Source organism: Bubalus bubalis, chromosome 5 (assembly GCF_019923935.1).
Source record: "Bubalus bubalis isolate 160015118507 breed Murrah chromosome 5, NDDB_SH_1, whole genome shotgun sequence".
NCBI lineage: Eukaryota > Metazoa > Chordata > Mammalia > Artiodactyla > Bovidae > Bubalus > Bubalus bubalis.
In genome coordinates this window covers 112,780,787-112,803,817 of record NC_059161.1, presented here as the reverse complement: position 1 = coordinate 112,803,817, position 23,031 = coordinate 112,780,787, and the positions used below count along the sequence as shown (strand labels likewise).

The 23,031-nt window shown below is 48.6% G+C and overlaps 1 protein-coding gene across 2 annotated transcripts in view; it reads right to left on the bottom strand.

Annotated features, from left to right (window-relative positions):
* FLI1 (Fli-1 proto-oncogene, ETS transcription factor) overlaps positions 1-23,031 on the bottom strand; it is a 133,828-nt gene that overhangs the window by 82,090 nt on the left and 28,707 nt on the right. The window contains exon 1 of one of the 2 annotated variants that reach the window (XM_025286401.3): positions 16,704-17,651. The exons of the other annotated variant lie outside the window; for it this stretch is intronic. Within the exon in view, the coding sequence (XP_025142186.1) occupies positions 16,704-16,958 (255 nt within the window). The 5' untranslated portion in view covers positions 16,959-17,651. Of the gene's footprint in view, positions 1-16,703; positions 17,652-23,031 lie in introns of those variants that run through there. 2 annotated transcript variants of the gene reach the window in all.

Sequence of the window (23,031 nt, the reverse complement as noted above, 5' to 3'; positions counted from 1 at the left end):
ACCCCTGGGGGCTTCTTCCTAAGGATTTGGAAGGATACTGCCTCCCTTTAGTAGAAGGTGGTAGCTCCCACAGCAGGGTCCTCAAGCAACACTGAGATTTTGAGCACTCTGGAAGCGTGATGGGGAGATGCCGTGTATCCTGGCAGGTTGCTCAGCTCTGGAGCCCAAGTCCCAGTGGGCGGGTGACTGTGCTTTAAGCCAGAGCTTCACACTGTGCACTCTTGGCCCCAAGACATTTCACAGATGCTTCTCAAATGCTCAGCCTTTAGGAGAGCGGCAGCTCTGATGGGTGCAGCCTGGGACTCTGGGTGCCAGCTCTGCCTGGGAGTGCCTCTTCCCACAAAATCAACATTTGCATGAAAACAGGATCTCTGTAGCCACACCTTCTCTTCCTCCCTTCCTCCACTCCTCCTTTCTGGCCACCTTGTCCCCATCCCTCCCAGGCTGTGGCCCTACATCAGCTAAGCCACTATCCACCACCCCAACTTTAAGAGGTGGCCTGACCATTAGGACACCTACAGCGTGGATTCACCCCAGGTCCCCAACTGTTAACACAGTTCTAAGCTCATTGAGCAAGATTTGATCTAAAATATTCACTCTTGTAATCCAAAGAGATCTCTGAACTACAATTTGAGAGGGGTTTCCTCTTCCCTCTGAGCAGTTTGACCCTCTTAAGTATTTTTAACTTAGACAAATGTTTTTTTAAAAATGCATCCCTAAGCACATAGAGGACTTCCTTGATGGTTCAGTGGTAAAGAATCTGCCTGCCATGCAGGCGATGTGGGTTCAATCCCTGGGTCAGAAGATCCCCTAGAAAAGGAAATGGCAACCCACTCCGGTATTTTTGCCTGGGAAATCCCACGGACAGAGGAGCCTGGTAGACTACAATCCATGGGGTCACCAAAGAGTCGGATAGACATGACTTAGCAACTAAACGACAACAAAGCACACAGAAAGCTAAGCTGAGAAGGGGAAGAGCGGGGAGTGAAAGCAAGATGGGGCCACAGTCAGGCCAGCGGACAGGAAACCAGGTTGACCACATTCATGGGTCTTGGTCTTTGACAACCCAACAAAGTTCAAGGATTTCTGGACTTAACTTCAGGACGCCCAGTGAGCCAGTGCTCCTGTGAGCATCAAGCGTAAGCTCCAAGTGAAAAAGATAGGGAAGATACTGTCTTTAGACACCAGTATTGGAAAAGACCCTGACGCTGGGAAAGATTGAGGGCAGAAGAAGAAGGGGGTGACAGAGGATGAGGTGGGTGGATGGCATCACTGACTCAACGGACATGAATCTGAGCAAACTCCAGAAGACAGTGAAGGACAGGGAAACCTGCATGCTGCAGTCCCTGGGGTCACAAAGAGTCAGACACAACTTAGCGACTGAACAACAACAACAATTTGATATGATCACAGATTGTTACTCTTTCGGGACCTCTGTGGGTCGGTCCCTTGAGAGCTTTCTGAGCACACCTTTCAGATAGAGACCTCCGATCATGCCCTACTTGTATGTGTATGCACATTCTTGAGTATTTATTTCACTATCCAGTGGCTCTTCCCACTCCAGGTCAGAGGGTTTCTTGGGAGGTTACTCTCTGCACTGCTGGAGCACAAACACGCATAGAAGTCGATAGCAAGGACACCTCTACTTCCCTGTAACATCAGGGCAAGTGACTCAAAACCCACGTGTCCCTCACATGTGGGGACAAGAGGCGTAGCAGCCAGAGGGTCGGGCCAGACCTGATGCAGCTCAGACATGGCCCCTTGCTCCTGCAGCAGGAGGGAAATCCTGTCAAAATGGCTTAACGATCTTCTAATATTTCCATGCAATTAAGGCCACATCTGCCTCCCAGGCCCCCGCACTTCTCTGCCGGCTCACAGACATGAACCAAACAGTCTGTCTTGTCGATCTGGAAGGTAACAAAGAGCTCCATTCATAACTGGAGGCACTTTCACCATTTTTTTTTTCAAAGTAAAATAGAGTTTTCACTTTGAGAATAACCTGTGTGGCAAGCAAGCGAAGGATTTTTCCCCCCTAATAAATCAAATTCAACAGCCTAATAAAATGCTGCCTTCCCCTTCCCCCTCTCCCCCTCCTTCCCTCCCAGGGTCCCCCTCGGCTGACCACGGCTCTGCCTTGAGAGTAGTGGGCGCAGCCAAGGAGGTAGGGGATGGTGAGCTGGGAGCAGATGAAGGGAGTTAAAACACCTTTTGAAGGTGTGATGGGTTGTTTGGCAGATTAAGGGCTGGGGCGGGTGGGGGTGAGGTGGAGTTGCAGGGGTGGGGGGTGTCGGTAGGTGGAGGTAGCCTGCGTTCCCCTCCCCAGCTTTACCTACTTTTTCAGCCTTTCAGAGCTTGTTTAAAAATATTCCTTTTTTTACGCAGCTCCCTCTACCCCACTACCCATCCTCAAACATTGGGTAAACCCCCTGCTTCCTTCTTCTGCACTAGGAGGAACAAGAGAGCCGTGTTCCAAGGATGGAGCTAGGGCTGTGGAGCCACACCTGCAGCCCCAGCCCTGCAGGAGCTCGCCTTCCCTCAGAACAAGGCTGAGAGATCTCCCCACTGCTTTGAAGCCTCCAGAGAGTGAGTTTGCAAGAGATAAGTGCTGATAAACATCGGGTTGGGTGCTTATCCACAGCGAACACAATCTTTTGAGGTTCTCTCTGTGCTCACAGGCCATAGAGACGCTAATCAGAAAACAGAAGGGAAAATGCAAAACCCAGCAGTATTTGCTGCTGCTTTTTCTTCTTCTTTTTTGTTTTGCTTTGTTTGGTTTCAGTCTACTCACTGGAAAGCCCAACATAGATACTGTAACACAGGGGACTCCAGAGCAGAAACGCAGCCCTGGGGCTTGGCTTTGTTCAACGTGTTTTGTTCTGACATCAATGGAAGAAATATTTTCAGTCCTGGATATAAGAGGATGAGTCAAACGTTGATAATAATGGCAATCTATCTGCAGCATTTTCTTTTCCAAAGCGCTTTTACAGGCGCTGTGCTATCTGGCCCTCATGACAACCCTCTAAGGCAGGGCAGAGAGTTTGTGTGTAAAGTGGGCCTGTGCTGGGTTGTGTGGTTTGTCCAATGCCACACAACTTGAGGTGTAGGGGCAGGGGGAAAACCCAGGTTTTCTTTGGCTATCAAGCTGGGTTCTGTTCATTCCATCCCATGCAGTGGCTCAGTGGCTAGAAGATGTTCAGAAATTAGAATGGCCTTGAGCCTGGGCATAGCATCTGGAAGGATTTGGAAAGCTTGGGTAGTAGTGGATGAACCAGGGTAGAGGGGAACTCTGAACTTTGCAGCACTTGAGTAATGCAAAAAAGGTAGAGCCATCCTAGATTTCCATGTATTGGTAGTGGCTGACTTTTTAGTATCGGATGTTAGCAAGAAGCCCATATGGAAGATGTGGTGAGAGTAGAAGGAACCCTGGAAAAGGGGATCCAGAACTCTGGCCTCTGCTCTATCAGTGATCAGCTATGGTGGTCTTAGGCAAAGACCGCTCCTCTGATTTTCCACAACTCCTTTCATAAAATGAAGGAGTGGGTCAAGATGGTACCTAATGCAAGAAGGTAGAGGCTAGTGAGGGTAGCATGGAGCATGTTTGCTTCCTCATGAGCACATTCTCTTAAAAATTATACAACCACGTGATACAGTTGAACTTACTTACAAAACAGAAAGAGACTCACAGACTCAGAGAAACGGACTTGTGGTTTCTGGTGGGAGGGATGGGGGGGAAGGGATTGTTAGGGAGTTTGGGGTAGACATGGACACACTGCTATGTTTGAAATGGATAACCAACAAGGACCTACTGTATTTCACAGGGAACTCTGCTCAATGTTATGTGGCAGCCTGGATGGGAGAAGGGTTTGGTGGAGAATGGATACATGTATATGTTTGGCTGAGTCCCTTTGCTGTTCACCTGAAACTATCACAAAACTGTTAATTGGCTATACCACAATACAAAATAAAAAGTTTTTTTTTTTACAGAATTATACAACCACAATAACAACACTAGAGTAAAATACTGAGATGACTTACTAGGACTAAGATGGGAAGCACAATGGTAGAAGTTTGCCACCCATCCCAGCTCCCAAGTTCTAGGGTGCAGATGTCTTTTACTTAAGGAACTACAGATGGCTATCTACTTCCATAAAGATAATAAGTTATTTCCACGCAAACTTCAATTAAGCAGTTCTGCACCTGACTGCCAAGGCTTCAGCATTAGACATATAGTGTAGACCATCTGCATTTGGATAGAAAGTAAACTCTCCACAAAAGCCTCACAAGTCACATCACAGCAAAAGTAACTGGAACTCAGCCAAAAAGAAAGTTTCCTGCGGGAAAAAGTGATGCATCATTCAAACGATCTATCTTACGCCCTCAATAAACCCTCCATGGCCACTTCTAGGATGGGAAGTGAGACTGGGTGTGGTCTCACCTCAGAGTCAGGGGGCTCTGACTTTACCTCTATTTGACTTTTTTTTTTCCCAATAATGTATTTGTATTATTTATTTGACTAAAAATCAAATTGAAAAGAAGGGTTAAAAAAGGAAGATCTTGTTTATGGTTGACTTCATGGTTTGGAGACGGAGTGCTGGATGAGATTCCCATTTAGGACTGAGTAAGATCACTGACCCTGGAAGAAGCCCAGCGCAGAAGGCCAGTGAGCCGGCGTAGTGGGAGTCTGGAGAAATGCAAAATAGGCCCAGGTTATGTCTATCCTACCAATCTCACTCATGAATACTTGACTTTGTGCTTCATAGTCTGGTTTTTCAGCTCCAAGTTAAGACATGTGTGCATGTGCTAAGTTGCTTCAGTCTTGTGTGACTCTTTGCAACCCCACTGACTATAGCCCACCAGGCTCCTCTGTCCATGGGATTCTCCAGGCAAGAATACTAGAGTGGGTTGTCATGCCCTCCTTCAAGGGCTCTTCCTGACCCAGGAATTGAACCTGCGTCTCCTATGGCTCCTACATTTCAGGCAGATTCTTTACCACTGAGCCACCAGGGAAGCCCCAGTTCAGACAGACCTGAGGATAATGTTGGGAGGTGATCAGAGGGTCCCCTCCCTCTACAGATGCGGGGACAGAGCTGTGCTGGCCCCGGGCTCTTTCCTTCCCTTTGTCTCTATATCCTGCTCCCACTGAGACCCCATACCATCATCACTAAGAAACTGGCTAGATTCAACAAATTCAGTTAAGGGTTTTCAGAAGTCCTCATCTATTTAATGAATTAAGTGTGCACGTACAGTGCAGATGCCCATGTTCTTTACACTGATGGGTCCTTTAGAATATGTTTGTTTGGGGCTTGGAGAGGGACTCATCTGGTTAGTATCATCCTTTGGAACTCAGACTGGGCTGGACTGGTCTGGGGTGCTGAGTCAGGTTCTACCCCCAATGACGAGAAGCCCTTGTCTTTTTCACTGCCCCCCCACACACACACCTGCACACACTCAGATACCCACAAATTACAATGCATTTGGAAAACTACTAAAAATTGAGCTATAAATATTTAATGTATGCAAAATAGTGTTACAGAAGAAAGAATGCACATAGGCAACCATCTGTCTCTTCTAGAATTTTTTAAAAAAGCAAAACATTCTTTCTAGCTGTCTTTTGATCATACAGTATTTGCTGAACATTTGTCCCAGAAAGTCAGTAAACAGTTTACTGGTGGATGATTAGCCATAGGCTTCTGGTTTTAGATGAGGTAGCTTCAGAGCAGATTTTTATCTGGACCTGGCATGTTTTGGGAGTGTCTGAAATGGATGTGTCTCAAGAAGTCTCTCCAGGTTCCTGCCTCTCCAAAGTCAATCAAGTGACAAACCAATTTAGGATATCAAGTCAACGATCAGAACTTTAAATGTGATGTGCCCGCTACAAGTACGTGCCCCAAGAATTTCTAAATATCAAGAGCTGCTAATACCACCATCAAAAGCTGTAGCTTATCAATTCACAGGACCTCTTTGGTTGGAAGTTTCCTGAAGGCAAGATATCTGAGGATAAGAATTATGACCCAGTCTTCTTTTTTCTAACAACTTCTAACTGATTGCCCTGCATCTATGAAATGAATGTACATAGCTCATCAAAATGAATGGAAAGCAGAGAACAAAGTACTTATGCTGGGTGGGGTGGGGGTGGGGCCCAGGGGGGGCGGTTGCTTGTTCAGCTCAAGTGGTTTGCATTTCCTGTTTAGTGGGGTTGGGTGAAGGATTGAAGGAGGAAAGTCTCAGTCTTAATGCAGTCTCAGTGCGTAAACATATAGATGGCTTCCTTGGAGATGTATGAGGAACTGACATTTGGCCTCTGATACCAAATGGAGATTTTAGTATCAGGAATCTTCAGGATCAACCAGTCCCTAATTCTAGCTGCTTCTTTCAACTGGTCTTTGTCTTATTCCTCCCAAGGTCCTCCCTTTAAAGTGGGATTAAACAATTTCTCAGACCAGCACATGAGATCCTTAAAGGAAAATTTAAAAAAAATTATTCTCAATATTATTTTCTGTTTGTGGGAATCATATGAATTTCCAACAGGACCTAGCATATAAGGGAGGAGAAGACTCAGAAAGGCCTACGAAATTCATTAGCATTTCACAATTAATTCTCCAACCATAGCCAAATACAGTCTCCTGGTTCATCTAGCTACCTGTGTGCTCTATGCTAAGCCACTTCAGTTGTGTCAGACTCTTTGTGACCCCATTGAATGTAGCCCACGAGGCTCCTCTGTCCATGGGGATTCTCCAGGCAAGAATACTGGAGTGGGTTGTCATGCCCTCCTCCAGGGGATCTTGCCCACTCAGGGGTCAAGCCCGTGTCTCCTGCATTGGCAGGTGGATTCTTTACCACTGAGATACCAGGGAAACCCATCTAGCTACCTAGGAAATGACGATCACATACATGTCATAAGGACACCTTATATTTGCCTCTCTTACCTAGATATTTAATAATACTCATAATTACTATGATCATTTTTTAGTCATTAAATGGATCTCTATGGAATTTACACCACAAAATTTACAGTCACAAAATTCTCCTAAATTGAAGGTAGCTCCGTAAAATTAAAACCAAGTGATATCTTAGGAAGTACATGCTTTTCTTGGATTTCTTCAAATCTTAGACATGATAAGTTCATCTTAAATCTTTCAGTACAAATTGTAACCATGATTAGCTTTCAGTAGTGATACAGGAATTCCGAGCAAAGAATGATGGGGCCGGAACAGAGTCCTGGGCTGGTTTAATCCCTATACTCAGCTCAGTCTCTACTCCTCTCTCGCTTTTTAGGGGAAATGGCTGATGATGCATGTTCTAGACTGATTGCCCTCCATGCTGTTATTGTAGCAATAATAATAACTGAACTTTTAGACAATTTTATAGTATAAGGCATTTATCTTAATAGAAGCCTTCCCATACCTATTTATTGCTGTTTAATCCCTAAATTGTGTCTGACTCTTTATGACCCCATGGACTGTAGCCCACCTGGCTCCTCTGTCCATGGGATTTCCCAGGAAATAATACTAGAGAGGGTTGCCATTTCCTTCTCCAGGTTAATCTTCCTGACCCAGGGATCCAACCAGTGTCTCCTACATTGGTAGGTGAATTCTTTACCACTAAGCCACCTGGGAAGCTTCCCACACCTATAACCTTGTTTAATCACCAGAATAAATCAAACAGGTAGGTACTATTATCACCCCCCTCCCCATTTTGTTGATGAAGAAAGGGAGATACAGGAAGGCTCAGACCTCATTTCTGGTCACACAGACCATCAGTGAAAAAATGTGAACCCATGTTCTGGACCCCAGACGCCCTGCCCTCCCCATGGGCAGCCGTTTCTCTGACTCACGCTTTGCCCTAAAACGCTGTAGCAGTGAGTGCATTTAGTTTTTCTGTTGATCCCATCTTTCTCTCCCTTTTGATCATGCCCTCGGTTAGATGGTAGGCAGTCTTGAGGCAAGATCTTTGTCTGTGCGTTACTGTTTTAACTAGTAGCAGGCTCCTTGCAGGTCCAGAGACATTGCTGATTGATGGCAGGCACCGGACAGGAGGCTGCTGGCTTTGACATTTTAAAACTGCACACTTCCTGCACTGATACAGTGTGCCCGAGCGACCGGCCACACTGCCATTTTCACAAAACCAGGAAGCGAAACTGGCCTCCAAGAGCAAATGACCACCAGCCAAAGGATTAGTGCAAACCAAGCAAAACACACCAAAATGCAGAATGTGTGGGTCAGAAAGACAAGCAGTCAGTATGCAGTCATCTTGAAGGAAAGGTACTTCTCTCACTGTGGTTTCAGTCACAACCATCCTCAAGTTTTAACCTGGTTCTGTGTCTGTGTTCTCACACAAAACTCATCTTTAGACCTGCCTCACACAAAAGTTTTATATGTATGTGTGCGTGTGCTCAGTCATGTCTGACTCTTTGTGACCCCATGGACTGCAGCCTGCCAGGCTCCTCTGTCTTTGGGATTCTCCAGGCAAGAATACTGCAGTGGGTTGCCCTTCTTTCCTCCGGGGGATCTTCCCAACCCAGGGATCGAACCTGAGTCTCCTGTATTGGCAGGCGGATTCTTTACCACTGCACCAACCTGAGAAACCACACACAAGTACAGATTTCTCTAAATTTTTTCGGCTGCTTGCTCTGAGGACAAGGCAGGGCTATTAAATGTGCAGGAAAACACGATTTTTCTCACGTTTCTTTCTGCATCTCCTCTTCCCATCTCCAGGCTATCTTTTAACCAACTCAGATCACTGGCACATTGGTCTTTGGAATGCTTTCGGAGTGTAACACCGAATGAGTTTTCTGTCTGCAGCCGTGGAGTACTTGGAGCTCTGGTGGATGGGGGAGGGGAGTTACTGGGACCCAGGTGAGTAATCTGAACCTTGCCTCCTAGCAACAAGCCTTGTCTGATCACGTGCTTGGTCCCCCCACTCCTCTGGATGCTGAATGCAACCCAGATAGAAGGGGCCAGGGGATTCCACACCCTCTGCAAAGAGCCCATTTCTCCAGCCTGTTTCCTTCTGGTGGCCAGGATAGAAGGGAGAGAATAAAAGACACAAACTTCTGTGCGTATGAATGCATCCAGAAGGGTCTTTCTGAGTACCTGTGTTCCTTGGAAAGCAAGGGAGGTAGCTAAAGAGATGGAGCTAATCAGACAAAGGCAGGTGGGTATATGCTGCAGAAAAAAACTTCTGATGGACCCAGTATTTGCACAGCTTCAGGAATTTTTGATGCACAGCATCTCATACCACACATGATGCTCCTGCCAACTTGAGTCCAAATGACCATGGTGGCCTTTGTAACCCCACACGGGACACCCAGCAGATTCTAGACCAAGGGTCAATTTGCTGTCTGTGACTCATTTTACTTATTATTATTATTACTTTCAAAAAAGTCTATGCTGGGACTTCCCTGGTGGTCTAGTGGCTAAGACCCCGTACTCCCAATGCAGGGAGCATGCATTTGATCCCTGGTTGGGGAACTAGATCCCACAGGCCTCAACTAAGATTCAGCACAGCCAAATAAATAAATAAATGATTTTGTAAAAAGTCTATCCTGGCCCAATAACTTAGCTGTGTCCACTCAGCATGAACCAGGTTTAAAAGAACACAGGAGAGCCAGGTAGGCCAGTCATGGAAATGAGCAAAGATATGGAGATGCTCCGTGGAATTCTAGTCCTATTAGCTTTTCTTGAAGTATGGTTCCTGGATTTGCTGCCTCAAAATCTCTTGAGGTGTTGGTTAAAAAGGAAGCTAGCGAAGACCATTCTAGATGGAGAGAACCAGATTCTTGGTTTCGCCATCTGTTATTCTCCCCAAGAGGGTCTTAGGCAGAATCATATTTCAGAACCTGGTTAGGTGCTCATGGAAAAACTGTGCCACCATGACATATTTTTGGAAAACACAGCAGACTGTATCAGCCCTCTCCTCCCCTTAGAGATTCACGATCTATGTCAGCATGTGTAAGGTTATCTGATTAAGTCCTGAGACATGGGCCTCTGGATGTGTGCATAAGCCAGTGCTTCCCACACTAATTTGATCAGATTCCTGTTTGCATAAAGCACCTATGAACATCCCCCAGACTCACTCTGGAAGCAATCAGTGCCCTAAGAGAACCTTCATCATGAGTTACCAGTGGACCCTATGTCCCTGTGTTTCATTTTTTCCCTTTTGTCCTGCCATAAACCACCTCTACCACTGGGAGGAGGAGCCATGGTTCCCTCAATAAAGACAAATGCTCTTAAGCTCAAGACAGCAATCCACTCCCCCCACCCACCCCGCCCCACTTTTCTTCTTTTTGTGGTAACTAGTTGCTTCTTAGAATCATAACTGGCTTTGGTTTTGTGTTGAAAGACTGAGGATGCACGGTCCTTCTTTCCGTCTTTGTCATTTACGTGTAAATATCCTATCTTCAGAGGGTCTTGCTTTGAATCTTCAGACTAACTTACATCCAGCCTTGAGTTATTCTCTCCACCCTGTTGTCATCACACAAACCATATTTAGAAATACATGTGCAAAACTAAACTTTATCTGTTCAAAACTTGGATTAGTGTCTCCTCCACTAGAAAACTCTTTAAAGCAGAATCATTGGTCTCATCTGTTCACTTCTGTACCCAAGACTCAGCATCAAGCCCGCAGACAGTATGCACTCAATATTTGCTTACTGCCTTGATAAATTACAGTATTCTAGTTTAACAATTCATGTAGAACATGTCAGGTCAAGTGATTAAGACCCATGGTGATTCTGTCTGCACAACAGAATTTCCTGAAAATTTTTAAAATGCCAAACTTAAAAAATGACACTTTTGAAAAATGCCAGTTTCCATCCTGGACCTCCCACAAGAGGAGGGGGGCAGCACCTGGGAATGGGGTGGTGATCCCTGGCTTAGCAGATGGAAAACAGTGAGTCCTGGTGAATTTTACTCCAGTCTCTTCTCCTGACTTGCTCTAGGTGTGGGGCCAATCTCTGCATTTTTGGTGCCTACATTTCACTGCTGAGTAAAGTGGGACTCTGGTCTGCAAATCCAAAATTACACTGGGAGATGTCTACTCAAGCATTTTGAACTCCTAAGATGAGAGACCAGTCTGAGAGTCCAATCATGGTTGCTGTTCCTGGCATTGTGGGTTTCTAGCACATGGGATGTGAGCCTTAGGTTTCACCAAAATGATTTTTAATACAACCTCACTAAGGATTTTTTTATTATTTTATTTTACTGAAGCTGCCCCTTTAACAGAACAAGGGCCGCTCATCTGTTACCACCCTTTCTTCCCAGACCTCTGGTTCCGTGGTGCAGAAGTTACACAAGCAGTCCGTTAGACATGCATGCTGGCTGCTGGCTCTTCGGCGCTTTGTGCACTGACACCTCTCTGCACAGAGGCTGCTGGTACCCAGGGAGAATGGGAGTGCACCTCACAGACACAGACAGACACCCCAAGTCAGACCTCAGGGGCTCCCTGCCTGTGGGCAGCTCTGAGCAGTGCCAGGCTGGTCCCCCTAGGGCGATCAGCAGCACCGGAAGCAGAGGGCACAGCTAATGTACATGTCACCATGCGGCTTATGGCCGCAGCCTCACCCCACTTCGCTGTACAAGCTGCAGAGCAACAGGAAACGACCACAGTATATATATATATATAGCCACATTGTGTTTATCCAGAGGTGCTGTTTTGCACAGATTATTATGTGCTTTTTCACTGGGAGACGACTTGGCATTTGCGTTTTCCTCGGGGCCTCCCAGGTGCTTGTAAAACTAATCAGTCCACCTGAGAAGGAAGAGGGACCTTTTGCCTCTTTGGTTTCTTCATTTTCAAGGTGAACAGACCCATGCATTTTCTTTCCCAAGGGATTTCCGGATCCATTCAGCCGAGGCTTGGAAAGGATGGGAACCAGCGGTAGAAAAATGCAGGATTTCCAGGAGCCTCTAAATACAGCCCATCTGGGAAAATCATTGATTCCGTAGATTGAAACTCACTAATTAGGCTTTACTTCCCCTCACTCCCCACTGCATCCTCCTGGCAAATAACTAAGCACACTCCCCACCCGTCCCACTTCGTGGTGTATTCATCACACAGGCTTGGTCTAGTCCCCCTGAACTCTATCAGAGGCAGAGTCCAGACGGCAGCAGTGGTGTCAGGTCTCAGGGAGTCACCCCTGTCCTCACATGGGAGTGGCCAAAGGGAAGGAGAAAGGCCTCTCACCCTGGGTCTCTCCTCTGAGAAGAGCCCTTCTTCACCACTTTGGAAGTGGCTTCCTGGGAAGGCCAGCTTATTTATCAGCCTTCTAGTACATTCGAGGCTGTAGTCCATGGGGTCGCTAAGAGTCGGACACGACTGAGCGACTTCCCTTCCCTAGTACATTCTTGAATTGGGCCATGGCTTTAGTAGTGGTGGTCTGCCCTTTACCACACTCCTCTCTCCGCTGAATGAACACCGGATGAGTGTTAGGACAATGTATGTGTGTGTATGTGTGTGCGCATGCTTATGCTCAGCCGCTCAGTGGTATCTGACTCTTTTGCCATCCCATGGGCTGTAGCCTGCCAGGCTCCTCTGTCCATAGGATTCTCCAGGCAAGAATACTGGAGTGGGTTGCCATTTCCTCCTCCAGGGATCTTCCAAACCCAGGGATCGAACCCATGTCTTCTGCATTGGCAGGCGAATTCTTGATTGCTGAGCCACCAGGAAAACCCCATTAGGACAGTGGAGTGACTGAAATACTGTTTCCACAAAGCAAGAATGGAAGTACTTTGGTCTAATGTGTGCACTGGCAGACCTTGGGCAAGTTAGGAGACATTTCTGAGACCTGGGTTTTCATCTATAAGATGGGGATCATGAGGTGGTGAGGATTAGATGAACGAGGATGGGTGAAGTTTTCAGCACGGTCCCCACACAACCAAAGACATGCAAGGCAGGCAGAATGGAGATGGTGAGAGTAAGAATCAAGAGGGACTTCTGAGCAGGAAGAATCCTGCGGAGTACAGACCCTGATTCCAAGATCATCAAGGTTTCTATGACCCCTTATATCTAAAACTGACTTAGTTGGCTTGGCCAACACGAATGAACTCTGTGTTGGAAGATGAGAATAGCTTGGAGGTCAGTAGAGCAGAGAGCTCCCGAGCAGCGTGCCGCTCCATAAAGGGACCCCTGAACATCTTGATTCTGCCTGCTCTGAGAAGATGCTGAAGTTAATGATGCATTTTGGGGAAAAAAAGTGGGGGGCATCCCTTGAGTGCAGGCATTCTGAGAATGCTTACAAGTTGTTACAAGTTGTTTACAAGTTTACAAGTTGTCCTCATATCCCAGCCCTCCCAGCTAATGTTGGGGCATGCTCTCCAGCCAGTTCAGAAGAAACCAGCTTGAGAAGCAGAAGTGACTGCCTCTCGTTTCCATCCTTTAAACACAGGCGGTAGGGATGTGTTTCTCTTTTGTATACTTTCTCTTTGGTACAAGGAGGCCAAGGGTGTAAAAGAGACCTTGCTTGGACCGCAGCCAGTGTTCCTGCTTAGCAGGCCCGCATCTCCCACAGGAAGCCCCGCATCCCTCCAACCTCACCCATTTCTCTTCCCACCTCTTTAATTGTCCCGTGGCCCAAACCATTGTTCAGTCTCGTTACTGAAAGTCGAGCACACGGTGGCAGGGCCCAAGGCCTGCGGCTGTGTGTGCCTGAGATTAAGACTTTTATCTGATCTTCAACAACTTGCAAAGGAAATCCTGTTCCAAAACCCGGAGCCCCGAGCGAAAGGTTGCCAGCAGTTCCTCCCTCCCACCTGCGAGATGAATCAGGACACCTGAAATGTGAACATGGGCTCATTGTTTATAAATATAATAAGCTCACTTCCTGTCACTCTATTAATCCCTCCCCCTCCCTCTTTTCTTCTAAACTCAGAGCCTAATAAGGCCTCTGGGCAGAGCCCGGTCAGGCATCCTTTGTGTCCCCATCCACACCGGGTCACAGGGCGAGGGGCCCGGTGGAAGGCAGGTGCTCGCTGCAGTAAGCGGCAACGCGGCCCGTCTCTAGTGCACTAGGATCCCCCAGGAGTCCAGCCAGCTGCTTATAGACCTAGACGGGCACCAGCAGCTCTGCGTCACTGTGGAGCCCAGCTTGGGTCACCTCGAGGAATGAGAGAGCCGCAGGCAGAAGGCGTGGCTCTGGTGGTTGGAACAGAGGTTTGGGGAGTCGTGGGTTTTCCCCTCAGCCCACTCCCCAGCTAGGGAGCTCACTGACTGTGGTTGGTTTCACATGGCATGCTGTATCCCTCAGCATGGTGTAGGTGGTGCAGACCCACCTGATATCCAGGTGAAGTTGGTGATGCCCACTGGGGTAAACAGGGAGTAGAAACAAGATATTAATATTTCTCGTAACTGAAGGAGGGAATCCAAAGATGGAATTTGCCAGGGGAGGTGCCCCGATTCCTTTTCCCACCACTCCTGTCAGTTCCTTCATTGCAAATAGGAGCAGATCTATTCATCAGTTAGTCCAGCGGTTTGCCCAGCGCTGTGCTGGGTGCCTGTGGGGAACACACAAAGAAGAGAAGGCTTGCCCGAGGGAGTTCACACCCGCAGGGACCACAGGAATGAGGAAGAAATGGTTGAGGAAAATGTGTGCACATCAGCACAGCCCAGAAAGGGAGCGGGGGGTACAGACCTGCCCCATCTGAGGGGCTCGCCCCCGTCCGACCCTCACGGCAGTCAGTGGGCACCCAGACCATCCCTAAGATCTCCTGCAGCTCCATAAGCCTGTGCTGGATGCTGCTGGATAATTCAGAGGAAGAAGGCAGATGGTGCAGGCACTTCCCAAAGGACGTGAAGCCTCATCTGCTCCAGGGTGGCCACTCCACCTCGGAAGGACCGCAGCTCCCAGAACGAGGGTGGTAGAACTGGGGGCTGCACCTGCTGGTCTTTCTTAAAGCAGAGCTGGAGAGAGCCCTCAGTTTGTTTTGTCCTGTTTCGGCTTGTGAGCAAAGTGAACTTGCTAGTCAGGATGGAAGTGGCCCAAGGGGAAGTGGGTCCTGGGAGGCAATCTTTACTTCTACCCAGGGGAGGATGGAGGAGACGGCAGGGATGCTCTCTTCCTTTAACGCTCACCCTCAACAAACAAACAAGAAGCAAAACCAGGCTGGCCCGGAGGACGGGCGTCCTTCTCCGCGTCTGGACGGAGCCACGGGAGGCGGCAGACGCTGGTCCAGGGTTACGAGGGGAGACCTCACCGCACATGCCTTTTCCCAGCCCCAGATTCAGGTTCAGTATCACTGGCAGCTTCCAGTTGGCCACTGTGGCAGTGTTTATACCAGGGAAACAGGTTACGAACATCAGAGAGCTGGTTGTTAAACAGTTAGAAAGGCTTCCAAGGTGGCTCAGGGGTAAAGAATCTGCCTGCCAATGCAGGAGACACAGGAGATGTGGGTTTGACCCCTGGGTCGGGAACACCCTTAGAGAAGGAAATGATAACCCACTCCAGTATTCTTGCCTGGGAAATCCCATGGACAGGGGAGCCTGGTGGGCTACAATCCACGGAGTCGCAGAGTCAGACGCGACTGAGCATGCGTGCAGGTGGGTGGGTGTGCCTACTTCTCAATCAGACGGGACTTGAACCCATGCCTCGAGGCCTCTGGCTGCAGCAGGCCAATGTTCGAAGCTGATGGGTCAGCCCTGTCCACAACCACTGCCGTGGACCCAGCACCCAAAGCTTGGCTGACTTCATCCCACTCAAGGATGACACAGGCCTGACCTGCTGAGACGCGACGTCAAGAATCTGAAAGCCTGACACTCTAGGGACATTAAACAGTTTTCGGTGGCTGCCTTGCTAAACTGTAAGCTATAAAATATATACTACTGACCACTATCGATTTAGGAGCTGCTCTTGGCCAAGTACAGAACAAAGCACTTTGTGTAAGTTATTTCATCTCATTTCATTGTTGCCAATTTCCTCATTTTATAGTTCAGGAAGGTGAAGCTTGGGAGGTTCCCCAGCTTATCAGCAGCAGAGCTATGGTGTGAACCCAGATCTGTCTGATGCTAAAATGTGCTTCTTCCCAAGTCTACGTCTTTGCCACTACACAGCATGCCTGTTATAAATCTTATTCTTCCTCCTTAAGAATACAACCAAATGGGACTTCCCTGGTGGTCCAGTGGTTAAGATTTCGCCTTCCAAATGCAGGGGGTGCAGGTTCATTCCCTGGTGGGGAGCTAAGATTCCACATATGCATACGTACTTAGTCACTCAGCTGTGTCCGACTTTTGCAATCCTATAGCCCGCTCAGGGATCGAACCCACATGTCCTGAGTCTCCTGCACTGGTAGGTGGATTCTTCACCACTGAGCCACCTGGGAAACCAAGATCCCATATGACTTGTGGCCAAAAAACCAAAACGTAAAACACAAGCAATACTGTAATAAACGCAACAGACTTCAAGAATGGTCCATAAAAAAAAATATATATATATATATCCAAATGATATCAACTCTAAGTGGGACCACCAAGTGGTCCAACTCTAAGTGGCCCAGCTCCCAGGGCCAGCAGGAGAGCACATTCACCCTTCCCAAAGGCCAGCCCCTCCCCCCACAGGACACACTTCCTCTTCCCCCTCCTCTGGCCCAGCCGTTGTCCCTCCCCTCCTTCAACCTCTACTCAGAACTTACTTCCTCCTTGAAGCTTTCTGTCATTAACCCCACCCAGTGCTGATCACTTCGCCAACTTTGCTTCTCAAATACTGACACACTTACCCTAGATTCCTCTGCCTTGCTTTCACAACCGGAGTCCACTGGGCTCTTGTGCATTGAGCTGTGTCTTGTCCTCCCTCTTTTGTCTTTCCCCACAGGGTTTGGCAACAGGTGTGCTCCACGAGGGCCTCTTGGGGTGGCCTCTGTGGTCTCTGTCTGTAGGTCTATGAGTGGCCTGCCTGGCCATCCACAGATCTCCCAACGATCTGGCCGAATGACCTGAGCATCCTCTGTGTTCTGGTCAAAGGTGATAGTCATGTAGAGTTTGGGCAGGAGAAGTAGCCCAGGCCTGTCAAGCTCACTCAAGGAGCTCTCCTGTCCAGCCTGAAACTTCTGAGGACTTCTTTTTTCAAACCTGGGCCAGACCAGGACTCAGTTTCCTCCAAGAACGTCTGAGGATCTCCTGTCAGGTCCTTCCTACTTCTTACCTTGAGTGGCAGGCTGAAACTAGCAACAGAGTCAGAGTTTGAGGCTGGGTTAGGGGAGGTCCCAAAAGGTGTGAACACACTGGTGAGTGTGAGTGGGTGTTAGCTGGGGACAAGGGGACTCAGGATGCAGGTACAGGTGCTTCCCCAGCTCCCGAGTGGACCCAGGATAGAGGTCAGACCTTGGGTTTTCGGGAGGAAGACGCCAGTGATGTGGTGGTGACAGCGGGTGTGATTTGCATCCGGGAAGCCAGACTGTTTCAAACATCTCCTCCAAGGGAGACAGTCATTCCTGACAGGCTCCCAGCCTGCGTGGAGTCCACCCTCCTTCAGGGGCCTCTCTTGCCTTGTCCCCCATGCCCCCGGGCCCGGGACATGCTGCAAGTCCTGCCTCAGTGCAGACCCAGTCGTGATCCCCATACCCTGGCGGCTAACACGTGAGCAGGCTCTCCTCCCGCACGGCCTGCCGCTTTTAGACTGGCACACACGGTTTTCACAAGACGGGTTTTTGTGGTTTGGTGTTTTTTTTTTTTTTCCTTCATAAGTTTGCAGCTGCTAGTTTTGAAACCACCAGCGCTGAGGCAACTCAGTCAGAAAGAGAGCAAGAAGAGAAAAAAAAAAAAGAAAAGGAGGGCAAACACATAAAGGGAGGACAAGCTATCTTTCTATAAACCGGGCACTGCAATAGCTAGGTCTGGGCTCAGGCTGGGCCTTGCTCTGCCAGCCCCGCAGGCTTCTCTTCAGACAGTCCCCTGGAGGCATGCGCAGGGTAGATTTGAGGAAGTGAGTCTGAATCCCCTGCCTCTGCCTGCCTGTGGTCACAGGTGAGTGTGAGGGGCCGAGATGTGGGTTATGATCTGAAGGGGACCGGCCAGCCCCCTGGTATTGCTTGAAGACACGAGAGGGTGTGGATATGGCATGGTGTGCAAGCTGGGATTAGAAGGGGAAGGAGGAGGAGGAAGGCACAGGAAGACCCTGATTGAGTTTCCCAGGAGGGGATGCTATTCAAGCCTACCTAGGGGGTTACTTTGCATATGCAAACTGAAGGATTTAGCTGAACACAGACTCCAGACCAGAAGAGCCAGAAATAAAGGAACCCAGAAACAACTACTCACATTTAAGTCTTCCCATCCCCCCTCCCACATCCACCAGCATTTGTGGCAGCTAATTATAGTTTTTATCTAAACCAAACACCTCGAGTCACAGCCTGGAGTCATAGCCCTGGCCACTTGTACTGAGTGGCTTTGGGGAGTCCCCCATTTGCTGACAGTCCGACCTGAACCCCACAGTTCCTTCTGGGGTTAATAAATGAAGTTTTCCTGGAGGAAAGAGGGTGAGTCTTGGGGATAATTACCAAGGAAAGAAATGAGAAATGGTAGAATCTCCGAATCGGGCCTGAGTGGGGTTCTGGGGATCTCTGCCTCCATGAACCTCTGTGCTTCTTCCTCAACAATCTTCCATTAGTTGTTTGTGGTCTTTTCCTCACTGTCTCCATTGCTCCTCCCCAGATTTAGGGGGTCCCTGGGGGCTAGGAATACCCAGCCCAGTGTACGTTTTGCTTGTAGTAGGTGCCCTATAAATGCATAGTTAATGGAATTGAATGAATATTGCTGATCCGACTCCCTTACAAAAACAAGTATTGATTTTTTTGTTGGCCACAACATAAAATTCAAATTCTCTAGAATCTGATATGAAAGTGATAGCTTTGGGGTTCAAGCCCAAGCTCCTTTCCAGCTTCCCCGCCCGCTGCCCTGTAAATGTGGCACACTTACTGACATCCTTCTTCCCTTCATGCTCCCTCATCCTGGAATATGTGTGTGTGTGTGTGTGCGCGTGCTCAGTCATGTCTGACCCTTTGCGACCCCATAGACTGTAGCCCGCCAGGTTCGTCTATCCATGGGATTTCCCAGAAAGAATACTAGAATGGGTTGCCATTTCTTTCTCCACAGGGTTTTCCCAACCCAGGGATCGAACCAGTGTCCTGGAATATCCTGCCGGGTAAATCCGAAGTCACTTGAAAAAGCCAACTCCATCATGAGCTGCCCTCCACGAAGCCCTCCCCAACTCTCCCAGCTATTTCCAGCAGAGTTGGTTGTTTCTTCAGTTGATCTCTTGTGACATTTAGTACACAGTATTGTGAAAGAAAGCACTTGCTTTCCTTCAGAGTCTGCCCGTGTCCATCAGGACACTGTGAATTTATCAAAGACAGGAAGCACACCTTACACATCACCGCATTCACAATGCTGCACGGTGCTCAGTACACCTCTGATGATGAATCTAATGAAAGAAAGAATGGGCTCCATCCACACCTTCCTTGGAAATCTCCAGCAGTCTTCCTGTACCCATTCTCCTTCCTTCCTTCGCTTTCCCCCACCATGCCCGCTCCTGGTGCTCAGCACATAGATGGCACCAGGAACACAATTCTTTTATTTCCACCTCTGAAATATCTCTACCCTTGTGCACAAGCTCCATAGAATCACCCACAGCCATTGCTACTCACCATTGCTCACAGGCCGCCAACGCTTGTAAAGACATTGATTCCGGCCTTTTATTTTCCAATGATGTGGACAGTCATGAAGATGAACCTTTCTGGATCACAACACACCTCCTCCAGGAAGCCCTCTTGCACTAGTCTGAACCCACAGGGACTTTCCTTTTCTTCTGTTTTCTTTTTGGCTTATCCACATACACTGTCTCATCCCCCACTCATTCCTCTGTTCCCTTTCATGGTTCCACTGTTACTTTGAACTTGTATGCAGTTGTCAGCAGATATGTTTTTATCCTGGTTCTTCAGAGACTTCCGCCACCATGGTTCACAATACCTAATACACGATCAAAATGCAAAATAATGCTCCTGTATTGACTTTGTGCATTGGCATTCACATTCCCTGGACTATGGGTTTTCCCAAGGGAACTTTACCTGGTCCAACTAGCCGCTGGTCAGGAAGCAGTAACCAGCAATATCTCAATGACTGTAAGTTCTGCGATGGAATAAATCTTCAATAACTGACTACCTTTTGCAAAGAGCCGACTCACTGGAAAAGATCCTGATGCTGGGAAAGACTGGGGGCAGGAGGAGAAGAGGGTGACAAGAGGATGAGATGGTTGGATGGCATCACTGACTCAATGGACATGAGTTTGAGTAGACTCTTGAGAGATGGTGAAGGACAGAGAAGCCTGTAGCGTGCCATCCATGGGGTCACAAAGAGTCAGACACGACTTAGCGACTGAAGAAGGAACAACAACAACTCATACAGTTGGACTTTCATATGTAAAGCCACACTACTTAGTCCCTTGGTTCAAATATTGATAAAACTGTGAAATCTTTCCCAGCAGAGAAAGCGCTTCTCCCAGAAGCTTCATCAGGTACAGCTCTGCAAGGTGTGCTGGAGTCTAGGGGCCACAGAGAAGAGATAGAATGTCCCAAATGAGGGCCACCTGTAGCCAGGTGGGTCATGGGGCTTTCTGGAGTCTACACTCAATCAAACTGGTGTCCCTAGACTGTTATGCTCCGTGTCTGAATATCCCCATCCTGCGCTCCCTTCTCTGGGTTGGGCTTCTCTGAGAAGCATCCTGGACATCATCTCCTGTCCTGCCCTCCCCCACGCCCTGTCAAAACTTGCCAGATTTGCCATATTCACAGGACCTTGCTAAGGTTGGCTCAGACAGTCATGTCAATGAGTAAGTTGCATTTTGACACGAGCTTCCCAGGGCTCAAAGGAATCAGCTCATGGTGATCATTTCAGGCAGATGGGATGCTGGGGCTGGATCTTTCAGAGCATCCCAGCTAAGCTACTTGGGATACCCGCTTCTAACGCCAGCTGTGGACAGGGGAAAGGTCCCCCCACCCCATGCTCCCTCTAAGATGATCAGGGAGTCTCTGACCTGAAGGCCACTTGGCAGGAGTTCAGTTTGGAAGGGTTGGAAAGGAGCACCCCCCCCCAACCACACCCCCAATAAATACCTAGTCTGAGTCATCTGATTTGGAACTCAGGGTTTGGAAAGTCACCCGAACGCCTCATTCCCAAATCTGACCTTCTAGAGAGTCTGGAGCTGGCAAGTTTCAGATTCATTTGCGTCAACATGTTGTTTGGTTAGTGCAGCTGAGCATCTAAGCCCATTTTCTTAGAAACAGGAAATCCCAGTGTGCCAAGAGTAAACAGATCCCAGCCCCCAAAGTTCGAGTTCATTTAGGAACTCTCTGACCACAAGGGTCTGTGGGGCTGTGTGCTCAAGCCAGGCTCCTTTCCTGCCCATAACTGATCTTACCCAAAGCAATGGTCTCTCTACAGCTCAGCGGCTGGAAGAGCTGTGTGCTCAGGAGAGGCTGGGGCTGGACTAAGGGCAGGATTCCACTGTCAAACCTAAGACACGAGTATCAAGGGTCTTACTTAGGAGGTATCTCCCCCGAGACTCCCACCATCGACTCTTCGACTCTAGTCGCTTCCCTTTATATTTTGTGTGTCTTCCATGAGAGCAGGGATGTTAGCTGTTTTATCCTCCATCCCATCATTAGCCCTGCAGTGTGCTGCGTGCCTGCTAAGTCACCTCAGTTGTGTCCGACTCTTTGTGACCCCGTGGATTGTAGCCCACCAGGCTCTTCTGTCCATGGGATTCTCCAGGCAAGAATACTAGAGTGGGCAGCCATGCCCTCCTCCAGGGAATCTTCCCGACCCAGGGATGGAACCTGTGTCCCTTATGTCTCCTGCATTGGCAGGCAGGTTCTTTACCACTAGCGCCACCTGGGAAGTCTAATCCTGCAACAGGAGGCACTAAATACCTATTAATGGAATGAATGAATGATTGACAAAGCAGACCATGTGAGTTCAGGCTTTGATGAAGGGTTTGACTGACTCAACTCTGCAAGGTATCATGCCGGGATAAACGGCACAGCTGCTGGTCCTCCCAGAAAATTCTCCCTCACAGACTTGCCAGCACTCAGTTGGGAAGGACAGATTCTCTCAAAGCTACCAGGACGTTCCAGCTTCTCAAGGCTGGCCAAGTGAGCTCTGGTTCATGGGGGCTGGAGGAGAAGAAGGTCATCAGCTGGGTGGAGGGGGACAGGCAGGGGGTGGCCAGAGGGGCTCCCGATGCAGAGAGGTTTGGCTCCCTTGCCAGACAAAGAGCCCTCAGAAGTCTACCTCCCCCACCTCCAGCACACACGGGGTGGGCAGGGAGGCTTGGCCTCTTTCTGACAAGCAGACCGGCTGACCCTGCTGCTGGGAGGGCAGAGGTGTGGCAGACAGCCGCCGCCCCAGACGCCAAGTCGCTGAGCAGCCACGGCTGGGCCTGACGACGGAAGAGGCAGCGCTTCTGTTATTAGTGGCTGCTTTCCACGTCTGTGCAAGTCAAACAGCCTATGCAAAAACGAAGCCTTGTGGTAGCAGCAGACTCAGAGATGTAGCTGTCCTGGTGCTATCAGACTGGGCCCTGGACTGGCCTGCAAGTCCTCAATCCCATCTCCCTCTGGGTGACCCAAAGGGGTGAACCCAGGCCCCTGTGCCTCCCGATTTCGGACAGAAGGGGGATCCTGTAGCTGCTTCAACATCCCTTTTTCAGCACTTCATGTGAGATCATTTCTAAAGCCCATAAAGGATATTTTATTAAAATAGAAAAGAAAGAATTCTAGCCCTGTTGGGCTTCCCTAGTGGCTCAGACGGTAAAGAATCTGCCTGCAATGCCAGAGACCTAGATTCGATCCCTGAGTCAGGAAGATACCCTGGAGGAGGAAATGGTTACCAACTCCAATATTCTTGCCTGGAGAATCCCATGGACAGAGGGAGGCTGACAAGGTACAGTCCACAGGGTCACAAAGAGTTGGACATGACTGAGCCACTAACACTTTTCTAGCCCTGTTATAAAACACCATCCCAGCTCCAGAAGTTGAAGAGTAGCAAGATGACACA